Here is a 16,756-nt window from a genome sequence, read left to right as displayed (position 1 = left end):
TAAAATAATTATGATACCAAAACCTGGCAAACCTGAAAACCTGTTATCATCGTATAGGCCTATAAGTTTATTGTCCATATTTTCTAAACTGTTCGAAAAATTGTTTCGAAAGCGACTTCTTCCGATTTTAAATAATATAAATATTATGCCAGATCATCAGTTTGGATTCAGAGAAAATCACGGAACACCTGAGCAGTGTCATAGACTGGTGAAGGTTATAAGAGATTGTTTGGAATGTAAGCAGTTCTGTTCTGCAGCCTTTCTGGATATCAAACAGGCGTTTGATAGGGTTTGGCATCAAGGCTTGTTATATAAACTAAAAATGTTATTACCTGCTCCTTTTTATTTACTTTTAAATTCATATCTGAATGGAAGAACATTTTATGTACACATCAATGATAAAGAATCTAATTTTGGCGTCATTAAAGCTGGTGTACCACAAGGTAGTGTTTTAGGTCCTGTTTTATATACGCTTTATACAGCAGATATGCCCGTAAGAAATGAGACTATGATTGCTACTTATGCAGATGATACTGCCGTTCTTGCTATTAAAGATGATCCTTCTTCAGCTACTGACTTACTCCAAACACATCTGAATGATATCGAGAAATGGTTTAATAACTGGAATATTGGAGTCAATACTGAAAAATCTGTGCATGTTACATTTTCCTTAAGGAAAGGAAACTGTCCTTCTCCAAAATTGAATGGACTTACAATTCCTTCTGCGGATTGTGTTAAATATCTCGGTCTGCACCTTGATAGAAAACTTAACTGGAAAAATCATATAACATATAAGAGACAGCAACTAGATCTGAAGACTAAAAGAATGTTCTGGCTTCTTGGTCCAAAATCAAAACTGAGCCTGAATAACAAATTACTACTGTATAAGACCATTCTAAAGCCTATTTGGACATATGGAGTACAACTATGGGGAACAGCCAGCAATTCTAATATTGAGATACTTCAACGATATCAATCAAAGACGCTTAGATTGATTACGGGTGCTCCTTGGTTTCTTAATAATAACGCGATTCATAGAGATTTAAACATAAATAAAATTACAGATGAAATTAAAAAAATTAGTACTACGTATCTTAACAGATTAAGTAACCATTCGAATGTGTTAGCAATTAATCTATTAGATGACACAGATGAAATTAGAAGACTAAAACGAAGACATGTTTTAGACCTCCCATTTATTTAATGAGTTTCATAAAATATGTAATCTGAAATTAAAATTGTAATATGTATTTATTGTTAAATCCACTGGGGTTTAACAATTCTGTTATATTGTAGTAATTATTAAATTTGCTGAATGTTTCTTGTAAATAGATTGCAAATAAAAAGAATAAATAAAAAAAAAAAAAAAAAAAAAAAAACATTTCTAATCTATTATATAAACTTTGGTCACTCTGCTGCCTCCCAACTGGCCGAAACATTCCGAGTCGATCTAAATAGAGCCCGCTGCCACGGGATGTTGTTTTAACAGTATATTTATGTATATGTTTGTAAGTTCGTTTTTCTGCTTAATCTGTGTCTATCTCTAGTTCTGCTGTTGGATGGCTGCTTCGATTGGCTGTAGCCAAAAGGCTACTGGGGTTAGTTGAGTACGTTTGACACGGCAGTTGAAAATGTGCAGTGTGTCTTGCGGGCCTGTGCCGCATGCTGGGCAGATTCTTTGCACGGTGTCATTGATCCTTGTCCTATAGGAATTTAGACGGTCGCAGCTGACATTGCTCAACTGCGATAGATGGGGATGTTCTCCGAGGACGGCATTCACACGATAGTTGTTAGGGCATCTGCGACTGCATCTGTGTGAATGTTATTCAGACCTGACTGATAGGTTTGCTGATCTAGGGGTTCTCTCTTGTAACGTTGTATCCTCATGTAGATGGTCCACAGAAGACATGAGGAGGCAACATGTTGCAGTTCTTAGGCCGGCGTTTGAATATTTTCCCATCGCGTTGCACTCCCCCGATGGCAGGTTCTTCGATACCGGATTGACCGCGTATTCCGACTAGTGACTGTCACCTCAGTATACACATCCTTTGCTGCCACGGCAAATGACTCAGCCGGGATACACAAAACAGTTTCACTAATTTATTACAGGTTTGTAGATACCATCAGTCTATTATGGGATTCTTGCAATGCTTGATCAATGTCCAACACAGGGAGCAGCCGGAGGGTACGTCTACATCAATACACCCATTATTCATATTTTCATTATTTAATGACCGGAAAGAAATGAAATTTTTTAAACAATATTTTTGTTTTCAAATGAAAATTTAATATTCACTAACATTTGTATATACACAGTACTTGTACTTGTACACACATACATAAGTGTTTTTGTCAAATTCTCTTTGACAATGAACGTACTTCAAATTCGAATTTTGAAAAAAATTGTAATCAGCTGTTAGCATGAAATTACCTTTATTATTCTACCATGGTATTGATAGAAAACAAGAGAGAGAGAGAGAGAGAGTTGAAGAATTTGGAAAAGAAGCCTAGAATACCTATAATAGCCTCTCTCAAAATCATACACTATTTAAAGCTTTAAAATGCATTTGAAGGTTGAGAGGCTCTTTGGTACCTTAAAAAGCCTTTATACGGTCTTTTATTGGTCTTCAGGGACGACAATTGCCAGATCTTAAGAGGCCTTTTCTGGCATTTACAGTTTTTATGGGCTTTCAGAGGCTCTTTAGATATATTTTCGGGCGATAAGAAAATACATCATCTTATGTGGCTTGACGACCTTTTCAGGTACGAACTTATTACCGCAGAATATCTCTAAGGGTATTTTAGCCCCCGGAAAGAAGAGTAGAAGACATTTGATAAAGTTTCCTAATCATAGAAGACATAAAAACGTCTCTAGCCATTGAGGATTACTAAAAGGACTTCAAGTCAACGGTTTTTGTACCGATATATTCCTTCTATTTGAGTACCTCTAAAAGCCTTCTAGCGCTGGAAGATCTCCAAAAACTTTTCCAGTCTATGATAACATCTGAAAAGTTTGTTTACCTTTCAAAAGAAAGTCCTCTAAAGGCCTTTTAGCGGCAGATGATCTCTAAAATGAACTAAGTTTAAGTAAAAGTATGAAAGGTGTTGTAGAACTGCTCTCAAAGGTCTTTTAGTGGCAGAAGACTTCTAAAAAGTTGTTCGACCGTAAACAACTCTAAAAGCCGTTTAGTCATAGATCTACTAAGGGTATTTTACCCATTGAATACCTATCAATGCTCTTTTAGCCATAAACGACATCTCATAGGTCTTTCGACCATAGATAACCTTTCTAAGGTAATTTCTTCGCATAAGATCTCTCTAAGATTTTTTTATGGTAGATGTCATTTGAAAGCCATGTATTGAGTTTAGCATGTCGAAAGACAACTTTAAAGCAAGTATTTTTTACGCTTTTCCATTTTCATAATATTTATAATATTTTTAAGAAACTGAAATTGTAATCTTAGTCTGTAAGGAACTGAATTCCATTGACTATAATAAATAAATAAATAAAATTGTGCAGCTTTCTAAGGCCTTCTGGTGCCAGAAAGTCTCAAAAAAGTTGTTCAGCTTTAAAACAACATCAAAGAGGCCATAGAAGACCTCTCAAAGGTATTCTAGCGGTAGATCTCTTTAAAATTGTATACCTTTAGAAGTCCTCCAAAAAGTCTGCGGACCGTGGAAACCCACTAAAGATTTAGGGATTGAAGTTTTGGAAGACCTCTAGTCGTAGAAGGCTACTTAAAAGTATTGTATTCATAGAAGAGCTCCCGAAGGCCATTTATTCATAGAAGACCTATCAAAGGTATTATGGCGGTAGAATAGACAATATCTCTTTCTCAGTTAAAGCCATCTTACAAAGCCGAGTGAGCTTTGCGGGGATACCAAATTCATACATGGTTTGGAATACCAGTGAACGTGAAAGGGGACTAACGAAGGCAGCTTTATAATCGACAAAAAGGTGGTAGGTGTCGACCTCGATCTCTTGGCTCTTTTTCAGGATTTGCCCCAGGGTAAATATCTTTTCAATGGTAGATTTGCCAGGTCTAAGCCATATTGGTATGATCCAATTATTTCGTTGGCCATAGACATTACTCTTTCGCACAATATCCCTGACACTATCTTATAAGCAATGGGGAGAAGACTTATGCCCCTATAGTTAGAGCAAACAGTTTTATCTCCTATCTTGTGGACGGGACAGAGGATGATCAGATTCCAATCGTCGGGTAGGCGTTCTTCGTTCCAGATGTTACTAACTAGCTGATGCCTACACCTTATCAGCCTGTCGCATCCAGTTTTGAACAGCTCGGCTAGTAAGCTCTCGGCTCCTGCTGCCTTATTATTCTTCAGTCGATTCGCTTTCATTTCGGTCATCTTCTTCGAAATCCAAGAATAGTCACTCGACTCAACGGTCGTTGCCAAATTTAATAAATTATCCCTGAAGAAGCTGGAAAATACCAGCGAAACGTCGGATAAGAAAATGAAATAAATAATCTTTATTTTCACTGAAACTGACCTTAAAGCCTTAAAGTTTTCAACAAATTTAAATAAAGGTAGCCGTTTTGGTTTGACGGGATAGCGCGTTAGCTAGGACGTTATTTCGTCCATTCAGATACTGAATTGATAAATTGTATTGCTGTAGTTCTAGGACCCAACGCGGCAAACGTCCTATAGGGTTCTCGAGCCACATCAGAGTAGCTGATCGTTAATCACATTAAAGTGGTAGCCCTCTAGATTAGAACCCATCTTCCGAATATTCCAAATTTCTCCGTGATTAAATAATTCTCCGCGACATTCGACTATGGAATGCAATGACTCTATCGCTACCTTCGAGTACTTGTATCAAAACGGTGCCTAGTCCATAATCACTAGCATCGGTTTGTAGGGTGAACGGCACGAAGAAATCAAGACACGCCAGTATTGGCGCTTAGGTCAGTAGCAGTTTTAGGATTTCGAATATCGTTTGCTAGTCTTCTGTCCAGCGCCAGTGTTTGCCTTTCTTTATCATGAATGTGAAAGGATGAATTACTGTTGCAAACTCTGGTACAAATTGTCGATACCAGGAAACGACACCTAGAAATCGTCGGAGTTCCTTGAGACCCGTTATAGCAGGTAGTTCGCGTATGACCGTAATCTTGTTAGGATATGTGTGGATGCCCTGAGCGCTAACCATCTACTAACCATGATCAAGGTACTCCGTCTCCTTCTTGAAAAATTCGCATTTTCCCGCAATAATTCTCAGATTGACGCTTCTAAACCTACGGAATACCCCACTTAAGTTTTCCCGATGCTCCTTTTAGATTGGACCTATGACGATTATCCATATCAGCCCCGAGTACAGTTTCGAGTGCGCGTTGGAGGTTGCTGTCGAGTCGAGTGCAGGCCGAGTGGCATGACACACCATTGGTGTGTATTTACCAATAACCATCCCTTAAATCAAGACTACTCGCGTAGTTGACTTCTCGGAGGCGTTGAAGAATGGATGGTATGCGTGCTAAAGGATACGCATCGAAGCTTGACTTACTGTTCAGGTGACGAAAGTCCATACAGAGCCTTTACGCGCCGTTCTTCTTACCGTCTAAGGTGATCGGTGTGGTATCTTTACCTCTCCTTGGCCGGGCGGTATAGCTTCAATACCATCTTCAGGGTTTGGATCTGTGGTATCTTCGTTGTCTTCGCTAGTATTGGAATTGAGTTTTTTATTTTATAAATTATCCTATAATTTAAAATCTTTAATTTGTTTACTAAATTGTTTTCAATTTTTTTTTGTTTTCTTCTTCTCTACAGACTGCTCAATTGGATCCATGGTAAAATACCCGATCTTCCCATCAAGAACTTCACAAATGATTGGACCAGCGGTAAGGCTGTTGGTGCTTTGGTTGATGCCTGTGCTCCAGGTTTGTGTCCCGATTGGGAAATGTGGGATCCCAAAGATGCTGTACAAAATGCTTCCGAAGCCATGGGTCTTGCCGATGATTGGTTGAATGTACGCCAACTGATCAAACCCGAGGAATTGGTTAATCCCAATGTTGATGAACAATCAATGATGACATATTTGTCACAATATCCCAATGCTAAATTGAAGCAAGGAGCTCCCCTCAGACCCAAAACTAACCCCAATAGGTAAGTTATTTTTTATTATACAAAAAAATTATGAAAATCATGTATGATATTTATTTTTAAATATTTTTAAAGAACAAAAAACCCATTCCTTGTGTTCACCATAACTGATTTTTCTTATCTATTGTTCCATTTTTATGTGCGTTTTTTTCCATACCACATTTTTTGGTATAATTTTTAAAATTGATTTCTAATTTATATGTTTTAATTCTTTCTTTCTCTCTATTTCTGTACTATTATTTCTGAACAACAACAAACTCTCTTAAATTTGTTTTTGTTATTTGTGTACTATTTCTCACCAACAAAACCAAAACCAACCCAACACCACCAACTACTCCGTTTTGTATGTATCCAAAAACCGTTAAAACAAAATTCCTCCTCAACAAATTTGAAAATAATTTTTTTTGCGCTGCTGTTTCGTCTTACTTAAATTATTTTATTTCAAAATAACAACAACAATATTGGATTTATGCATAACGATTCTGATTGAAATTCTTCTCCTACAATGCCAATCACAAACCGAAAACAAAAAATTACCAACCAACCAACCGTACAAAATCTGTACCTCCACAAATCTCGTTGTTGTTGTTCTTTTAATCTCCTATGAACGAAAATAAAATTTGCCCAAATAAACCTGAACTCTCCCCACCAAACCAAAAAAATCGTTAAAACCCCAACTCAGCATTCCTCCACCGCGGTAAGTCTGGGAATGCTTTGAATTTTTGTTGGATTTTAGCTGTTGTCCAGTTGTTTTGTTTGTACTTTTTTTTAACTTTTGGCTAAACCTTTGCGCCTTGTTCTTTCCATTTTGTCTTACCAATGAATTGGAATTTGTTAACGCTTTTTTACCTGTCTAAAACAATATAAATATAAATTCTGCTCTCTAATGTATATCGCTTGCCCGTGTTTCTATGCCCAACAATAAATACTCTATTCTTCTTTTGCTCCTCTCAAGAGAAGTGTGTTGAAGATTAGGCGTCTTATTTGAAGCCAACATTTTATTCCTATATTGTCTTGTTGTTGCTGTTAGTATTGTTTTCGCGTGAAAACAAAGCTTTATTGCTGCTCTTAATAATTATCATCGCAAAGCGTTTGCCTGAATTTTAATGCCTTTTCTATTTGTGAATGGCAAGCATTTGTGTAGACGAAGACGACATCGAATCGCTGTAGAGAATTATAATGCCGTCATTAGCAGCCAGCCAGCTACAACTAATGCTAATTTTGAAGAATAAAATATTTGATTCACGCTAAATAATGCAGCACATCATTTGTAAATTAGATCATGTCGATATTGTCTAGTTACTTAATAAAATACTTCGATAATTAATTGACTTGATTAATGAACATTGATCGTAGTAAACCATTGTGAATGATTGTTAACAAAACAAACATATAAAGTATGGCATACTTTTAGGCGATTCATTAATAGTTTTATGTTTATCGTTATCGCTATTTACAAATCACTTTAACCCTTAAACGGCCTAAATGAAATTGTTTAACCCTACGTATACAATTTAATACGTTTTAGGTTATAGACATCAAATACTTTGTACAGTGCTACTCAAAACATTTGCAACTGAAATGTATTTTTTTTTTTTTTTGAAGAAATTAAATTTAGTTTTGGAACTTGAGTGTTCATTACGGGGGTTGCACGATAAATGTCTGGCCTAACAGTGAAAACGCCAATATTTACCATCAGAAATGGTTTTATTGTTTTTTAAGTAGTCTGCATTATGATTTATACACTTTTTCATGCGCTTGAGACGCCAGCATCTTCTGGCGGTTGCTGGTATTTTTCCGGCTCATACGCATAGTTCCATGATTGGTAAACTTGATCTATTTGAAGCATCGCTGATTTTATCGAAATTTCTGGCACACGAGAAACCCCCATTATTGTGGCCAAGTGTTCATTATACCATCAGCCTTTAGGCTATAAAAGGGTATATGCACGTTGATACGACCTAAAATGTGCCTCATTGAAATAACAGTTTTAGATATTTCGTCCAAATTAGCTTCAGACAATTTGGAGTCGATTTAGCCATGTCCGTCCGTCTGTCTGTCTGGCTGGTGCGCACGATAACTCTCGAACGGATGACCCGATTTGGTTCAAAATTTGGGTATCGTAATATTTTGTCCAAACTTAGTTTAAGTTTGAAGATGGACCATATCGGTCCACTCCTTCGGCTGCCTCCCACACAAAATTCGGATAATTCGTTTTGAAATTTTTTTCAATAGGTTGTCCTTGCGGCTCCCTTTGCGACGGTACAATTTTTTTCTTGCGCAAGTCTATACTTCCTGAGATATTGGCCTAAAAGCTCCAAGAAACCCTAACCGCACCAACCAAAAATGGCAAATCCGAAATTTCTGATTTATACACACTTAGCACATCTTATTATTTCATTCAGTTATGTATCAGGTTGGAATAAGGACTATATCGGTCCACTCCTTCGGGTAGCTCCCACATAAAATTCGGAAAAAGTGAAGTTTAAGAGCTCCTCTCGCATCGTTTTAATTCTTTTTTCAGTAGGTTGTTCTAGCGGCCTCATTTACAACGATACAATTTTTGTCCGAAGTAAGTCAATACTTCCTGAGATAATGCCCCCAAAAGCTCTAAAGCCCTGACGGCACTTTCTTACTTGTTCAATATCAAATGTTAGTTGGTGGAGGAAATGCCCAAAGATGCCAATATCTCACGGTATATATCACCGCGATCTTGCATTATCCGTTCACGCCGTCTTATTTTTTCTGCCACAACCGCCGTTTTTGGACGACTCTCACGACCTTGGTTTATTAGCGAGTGTCACGATTGAATTCATTAAACCAGTTTTTCACTGTACTATTATAGGATGGTGCTTCATCGCCATACAAAGATTTAATTCCATTGATGCACTCTTGCCGAGAGTCGAAAGTTGTGAAAAATGATCGTACGAAAATGTTCAATTTATTGCAAAGTGATTTTTCCATGAAAAAAATGAAATTGAGAGAAAGCTTTAGCTAACCTTTCTTATTAAACCATGGAAATGGCGACTGTCAACACGCCGGGTTGCATAGGCCAGGATGTTACCCTTCTTTAAGATTTTAAAAGTAATTTGTATATATTTTATGAATATGTACAAAATAAAGCTCGAGATTATTTTCGGCCCTACTCAAACAATTTGCAACGGAGAAATTTCATTCAAAACCTGACGAAATTCTTTTTGATTTGATAATATATTGTTAGTTAAACCTTTCATTTATCATCGTTTTATTTATCATTCAGGAATCCAGTGAACGAAATAAATTAATATATCCTCTGGAATCGTGTGTTCTACGGATAATTCTTTAATACTACGGTTTAAATAGATTTGTAATAGTCTAGAGCAAGCATGGTCACATTTGTCACGGCGGTGGCGATGATTTTCGGCAATTTACACGCACACGACCCGAATGCACAAAAGAGAACAAATGTTTTGATTTTTATAGCATGCGTGAATACAAACTTACTAACACACTGTTATAAGTTGCCAATATTTTGAATACATTTACATTTTCTCCGTTCTCTTTTTGGTCATGCCTGGTCTAGAGCAGACGTGACCAAAAAGAGAACAGCCCAAAATGTAAATGTATTCAAACTATTGGCAACTTATGCCTGTGTGTTAGTGTGTTTTTATGCACGCACGCTACAAAACAAAAACAAATCAAAATATTATCTCTTTTTCGTACGCTCTTTCTATGCATTCGGGTCGTATGTATGTAAATTGCCGAAAAACTTCGGCACCGCTGTGTCAAAGAAGAACACATTTGGTCTAGAGTTCATGTTAGAGACCCAGGAGCTATTAATTTAATGTATATTTCTTAAACTGATCGGGTCCAATAAGAACACAACATTATTTGCAAAAAAAAATACTAGTTATATACGGGTTTACCAACACTATTATGCAATATGGTGGGATTTCGATATTTATACGTCCGGTTAGTTCTTACATCTAATAAATATCTCGACTTCATGCCTCCAGTACGAAAATACGTCGAAGTCATGTTTTGGAGTCCATTTTTTGTAGGGGAACAAATGCTCTTATCTTTATGCCTGGTCACCAAATACATTTTATCGAGCCATATAACTTAAATATTTAAGTCGACGAAAAGTACTCGGTTCCACAACTCCAAAAACTATTCCAAATTTTTTTCTTTCCAAACAGCAAGATTCAACGAATTTGTACTATTTTTTCGATATCATAAAGGAACAATTTCTATCGTAGTGAACATTTGTAGATTCTTGCAGGTTCTGGAACAGACATACCCCCATTATTATAAGTCTTCTTTTATTATAGTTTGGATTTACCAAACAGATTTATAGCGTTCCGGTTAAGTTAAAGTTAAAAGTGATGATTGAATTTCAAGGAGGAGCTTCTTGCCATTAACTTTCAATGTGAAAATTATATTTTTTATGCCTCCAAATTAGTTTGCCTTTTCAAATCCATCAGATAGTAAAAGAACACATGTAATAATAACCCATAGTGTTTTACTTAAATTTGCTTATTTTCGTATACAGGTATCATGGTACGATTGATACCATGATACAAAAATGTATCCATATGTGTAAAATATACCAATATGAGCAAAGAGGGGACGATATATCATACGAGAAATTGTAAAAGTGTAACACACGACTTTATTAGTTATTTTGTATGTATACGTAAACAAACATCAGCTGACAGTTTATACCCTCGAAAAGCTAAGTGTAACCAGCAAAGATTAACCCACTGGATCTATTAAACCCAATGGGTTAACCTTCAATAGTGTAACCGGGGTATTACTTTTAAAATTAGAAATATGTGAAATCTTTTTGTACAATCATATGCTGAAAGAATATAGCTGCAAGCAAAACCGACAGATTATTTTTTTTTTTAATATTTAATATACTACTCAATGTTTTTATAATTTTACTTTTATTGCAAATTTTACTTTTATTGCAAATTTTACATATAGCTGCTCTGCTCCAGAAATTTCTGTAAAATTTGCAAGGAAAATTTTCAAAAATTTCAAAATAATAGACTTTGGCGAGTTCCGGGCCAAAGTAACTATACGTAAAATTGTCAATAGAAGTAAAATTATAAAACGGTGTGTAGTATTTGCTGTGGTTTCGGCATAGACCATATAAATTTATCGGTTTATCATTTTACTTCTATTGCCAATTTTACGTGTAGCTGATCTGTAGTGCGATTCTCTAAAAACAATTTTGAGTTACCGACAAAAATCGGTAAATTTTCGGTAATTAACGATATTTTCGGTAAGTTAGCGACAAATCCCAGAAGATAATATTGAATGTATACCACCCGGCCAACGTGAGGTAAAGACAGCAATAAACCGGCTGAAGAATAAAAAGGCAGCAGGAGCCGATGGCCTACCAGCCGAGCTGTTTAAAACCGGAGGCGACACGCTGATAAGGTGTATGCATCAGCTAGTTAGCTCCATCTGGCAGGAAGAACGCGTACCCGACGATTGGAACCTGAGCATCCTGTGTCCCGTCCATAAGAAAGGAGATAAGACTTTATGCTCCAACTATAGGGGCATAAGTCTTCTCCCTATCGCCTACAAAATACTGTCAGGGATATTGTGCGAACGACTAGCGAACGTCAACGTAAAATTTAGACCTTACCAATGTGGCTTTAGACCTGGCAAGTCCACCGTCGGGCCAGATATTTATCCTGCGGCAAATCCTGGAAAAGACCCAAGAGATACAGATCTACACCTACCATCTTTTTGTCGATTATAAAGCAGCCTTCGACAGCCCACTATGTTCAAAGCTATTCCAAACCATGCCTGAATTTGGTATCCTCGCAAAGCTCATTCGGCTTTGTAAAATGACTCTAACTGACACAAGATCTTCATTTAAAATAGGAAAAAACTCTCCGAAGAGTTTTGTACCAAAAGAGGTTTCAGGCAAGGATACATCCTTTTGTGTGATCTTTTCAACATCCTGCTAGAAAAGGTTTTGCGAGAGGCAAACGTCAAAAGAAGTGGCACAATCTACACCAATAGCCAAATGTTACTTGCTTATGCTGATGATATAGACATCATGGGACTATCAGTAAAAGAAGTAACCGATACCTTTATGAAGGTCGAAGGAAAATCTGCTACCGTGGGTCTGGCGCGCAATGCGTGCATTGAGCTCGGATCAACTGTTGAAGTTGGTTCCTATAATTTTGAGGTAGTAAAAGACGTTGTATACCTCGGCACTGCCGTAAACACAACAAACGACATCAGTCGAAATAAAAAGAAGAATTATATTGTCCAACAGATGCTACTTTGGCTTAAGTAAGCACTTTAAGGGGTAGTTTACACTATATGTAAATGTCATAAGGCATGAAACTTTCAATCGTTATATTTTCGCTAATATGTGCAATATTGGAGATTTTCCTTTCGCCATTTACTTTGTACGTCCACACCAGCAATAATGTAATAAAACTACGTCTCCACATTGCCTCCGTGGGTAGATATGGAATGTTTTTATTTCGTGTCATATGACATTTACATATAGTGTAAACTACCCCTTAAAAGCAAAGCCACAACTCGTCAAACAAAAATAACGCTTTACAAAACACTGATACTACCTGTGCTGATGTATGGCTCCGAAGCCTGGGTACTTGCGCAAGCAGATAAGGCAGAGCTTGGAGTGTTTGAGAGAAAAATTCTTCGAAAGATCTACGGGCCAATCTGCGATGACGGTGAATATCGACGTCGTATGAACCACGAGCTATACAACGGCATCAGTATAGATAAACGTCATTAGAATGAGCGATGATGAACCCGCTAAAAAGGCGTATAAATTCGGGCCGCATGGCGGTGCACGCAGAATTGGCAGGCTAAAGAATATATGGCGCGAACAAGTTGATGAAAAGATGACAAGGCGCGGTATTCCAGAAAGCGAAGCACTAAACAGAGAGAATTGGAAATCGTTTCTTAGTTCGGTCTATGGAACAAATGTTCTGTAATGGGCCAGCTAAGTAAGTAAGCGACAAATGAAAAGTAGTCGTAATGCAGAACACATTGCCAGTTTTGATGTCGATTTTTCGCAATTATCGATAACTGTCCAACCGTCCAGCACCCACAAAATATTTTGTGGTTGCGTGATGAATGACAAAAATGAACGGCCACACTAGCAAGCAACTGCAAAGCTTTTTATTCAAAACTGACAATGTGTACCCAGCTTAAAGTTCTACCGATAGCAATAGTCTTGTCTACTTTCATTTAAACTTTTCATTCATAATTTTGCGTTACAAAGTTTCCGATTTTTGTCGGTAATTCAAAAAATGAGTTAGAGAATCGCACTACTGTAGGGCGATTCAGTAACTTTTAACGACTGTCGAATTGTTATTTTTATCGCCAGTAGTGCGATTCACTAACTAATTTTGTGAGTTACCGACAAGTGTCGGTAAAATTAAAATGCTTATAATTTTGGTAATTACCGATGTTTTTCGGTAAGTAAGCGATGAATAAAAAGCAGTCGTAAGGTTATACCGATAGCAACAGTGTTGTCAACTTTTATTTGAACTTTTCATTTATAATTTTGCGTTTTAATTTTACCGATTTTTGTCGGTTTTGTTGTTTGCAGTAACGATTGAGTTATTCAGAAATTTAGTCCATATTTACATTAGGCAATTTTCCTTGCGGCAATTGTCAGTTTGTGGGTGAGAGAGGGTGCTGAGATGCAAAGGGTTACCATGTGCTTCACCTCTCTCTCCATCAAACTGACAATTGCCGCAAGGAAAATTGCCTAATGTAAATGTGGACTTATGTTAAAAGACTATTGAAAATAAATATTTTTAAATGGTATCTCTGGAAATTCAAGATGTCAACAATAAAGAATAAAATAAAAACCATGGTGTAAGAAATTCGCCTTGATAAAAACAAGGAAATATAAAATGTATATAACGAAAAATAAACAATTTTTACAAAATAGGAATGAAGACAAGCTATTGGGAATAATATAGGAATGAAAACAAGCTGGGGACAGACTGATCTGTTTGGAGCCGATGGATTACTTGGAGATGAAATTTGTTTCAGTAATTGGTGACGAATACGGTGAATAACAAATATTACAAGAGCCGTCAACGATTCACCATCCATTCCTTCTAGTGCAGAAAAAAGATCATGGCGCGGTCAAAGATTTTAGAAGTAGCAAAGAAGGTTAAAGTAATTGTTTTAGGTTAATTTCAATATTAATCTTTTCATACTTAGATGTTGGCAGAATTTAATGCTGCGATTGGTGCAAGCACCAGAATGTTCACAGAAGACATCAAAACTATGGGGAGGGTCTGATGGCATATGCATCCTCTATTAATAATCTATTTTGCAAGACCTTCAGTTATAAATAAAATAAAATTCATAAAAATACATTTAACCTGAAAAACATAAACTTTCCGTTTCATTTTGGTTTTGAACATACAGTCGAATTCGCTTATAACAACGGTCAAAAACGCGACGAAACGCGGTCGTTATAAGTGCTATTCTAAGGGCCGAACAGGCATTTTTGACTTTTAGATTTCATCGTTATTACCCATATGTCGTTAAAAGAGACTGGTCGCGAAGTAATCTTATGTCTATAGCAGGTTCTCTCCTAAAATTGATTCCAAGAGATAAATCCTAGATAAGTTGTCCAAATGCCATTTTTCAATAACAACAAATAGTCGACAATTTAACAACACAAAATTTATTGCTGTTAATTTAACGACAAAATTTTAAATAACAATGAGTAAAGTTGTTAAAAATGTTTCAGAATACCAAAGTCGATAAAAATAGGGTTAAAATTTTTAAACAATTTGAGTGTCGATAAAATGTGATAGTGAATCGAGGCACTGGTCGTGTGGATGGAATTTTGTATGTTTAGTAATAAGTCCCGGTCCACATTAGTATGAATTTCATTAAAAAAATTCATGAAATTAGGCGTTCTTAGCTCGAATTCCCCACTACAGCATTTTTATGATTTTACTCTATTATGGCACTCGATCTAGAGACGCATAATTTCGTGTCAAAATTTCAGTGAAATTACTGTATTGTGGCCCGGGACCAAGCATAGCGCCATTGTAATAAGTATATCATATGTTTTCTTTTACTATTGGATGGGTCTGAAATCGCAAAATAAGGCAATTAATATTAATAATAATATTAAAAGTTAATGCTAAGAAGGTCCTCCTTGGAATTTATTGATCACTTTTAACTGTAGGTTAACCGAAACGCTATGAATGTGTTTGAAAAATGCAATCGATAACAAACGAAGACTTGTAATAATGGGGGTAATACTTGTTAAGTGAGAAATTTCGCCTTTTAAAATGAAAATAGGAAATGTTTTTCATTTGGAGTTTAATATGTGCATATTATTATATTTCACGAAAGTATGATCAAATTAAATTTGATGTTACATCTGATTGGTTAGCCGTGAAGGTGAGAATACAGTCAGGTCTTAGCCTAATATTCCTGCTTATTTCTTGGTATCACACATCGAAGCGTAAACTTCATGGGCGCTATAAACACAATTTTTTTCAATATATCAAATAAAATTCATTTTTTTAAAATGAATTGTTCGTAAATAATTTGTACCGAACATAAAAATTACCGCCAAATTCAATTTTTCAGATTGAACACGCTTTGAAGCGAGCCGGAAAAAATAAGCAACAAAAATCCATTGTGTTCTCGCCTTGAGAGTCACTGTTTTCCTTTGTATTCACAATGCCGTTATTTATTGTATTGTGACCGTTTCGATAACAAAATAATCGAGTATCGTTTTTGTGTGCTATTCTAAATATATTTATCGGTATAACAGTGCGAAAGTGTGCTCTGCTAAATTGAGTGGTTCATGTCTTTGCTATATTTTCTTTATTTAGAGAATTCATTTCTACTGCGTTACAATTGTGAATTCTGTTGCCCATGTAGTTTTGTATACATTTAGACAACGGCGAAACAACTGCCCGGCTAGCTCAGTCGGTAGAGCATGAGACTCTTAATCTCAGGGTCGTGGGTTCGAGCCCCACGTTGGGCGCACAAATTTTTTAGGTTTTTTAATAATTATTTTTTTAAATAGTTATTTAATTATTATTTTTTAAATTTCATAAAGTCTGCATTAATAAAAGAAAATTAATCCAACAACAATTAGACTGTATAAGATAGGAAATCGTATGGAAATCTTCCAAAAAAAACCAAAACATGTCCTCATGGAATAGGTATTTAAGCTTGGTATTTACAAGATTTAATATTAATAAGTATTAATATTGTGAACCATACTGTCTTGTCTGTCACATTAAATGGATGTGTTTTTTATATGATTCCTACATATTTAAATTGTACCAAATGGAAAACTGAGTCGGAATGTTTTGAAAACTTTTTATCAGATTTTGCTCCAGAAAATTTTTGCATTATGGGTGACTTAAATGCAAGAATTGGTGAAGAGCAATTTCTTGATGAAATTGTTATAGAAGATTGTTCAGTAATAAATGAGGTTCGTCAATCTAAAGACAAATGTGTAAATACAAACGGTAGGAAATTATTGAAAATTGTGGAAGATATTGGTGGTATTGTGCTGAATGGTAGAACGACGGGAGATACCGATGGAAATTTCACTTTTTGTGGTGCAATGGGAAATTCGGTAATTGATTATTATATT

General features: G+C 36.1%; 1 protein-coding gene and 1 non-coding gene across 24 annotated transcripts in view; both read left to right on the top strand.

Moving 5' to 3' along the window:
- The window catches only part of cher (filamin A protein cher), a 261,724-nt gene that overhangs the window by 151,023 nt on the left and 93,945 nt on the right, over positions 1-16,756 (top strand). For 13 of the 23 annotated variants that reach the window (XM_073961898.1, XM_073961907.1, XM_073961905.1 and 10 more), the window contains one exon: positions 5,785-6,120. In XM_073961898.1, coding sequence (XP_073817999.1) covers positions 5,785-6,120 — 336 coding nt within the window. Of the gene's footprint in view, positions 1-5,784; positions 6,121-6,799; positions 6,815-16,756 lie in introns of all 23 variants that reach the window. The other 10 variants (XM_073961896.1, XM_073961894.1, XM_073961904.1 and 7 more) reach the window with 1 other exon arrangement.
- TRNAK-CUU (transfer RNA lysine (anticodon CUU)) lies at positions 16,063-16,135 on the top strand. The gene has a single exon. It is a non-coding gene; the product is annotated as a tRNA-Lys (tRNA).

The sequence above is a fragment of the Musca autumnalis genome, unplaced genomic scaffold (assembly GCF_047663935.1).
Source record: "Musca autumnalis isolate F117 unplaced genomic scaffold, ASM4766393v1 scaffold_1, whole genome shotgun sequence".
Classification (NCBI taxonomy): Eukaryota; Metazoa; Arthropoda; class Insecta; order Diptera; family Muscidae; genus Musca; species Musca autumnalis.
The sequence above is the reverse complement of the archived record's forward strand: the minus strand, read 5'-3'. Positions and strand labels throughout refer to the sequence as shown.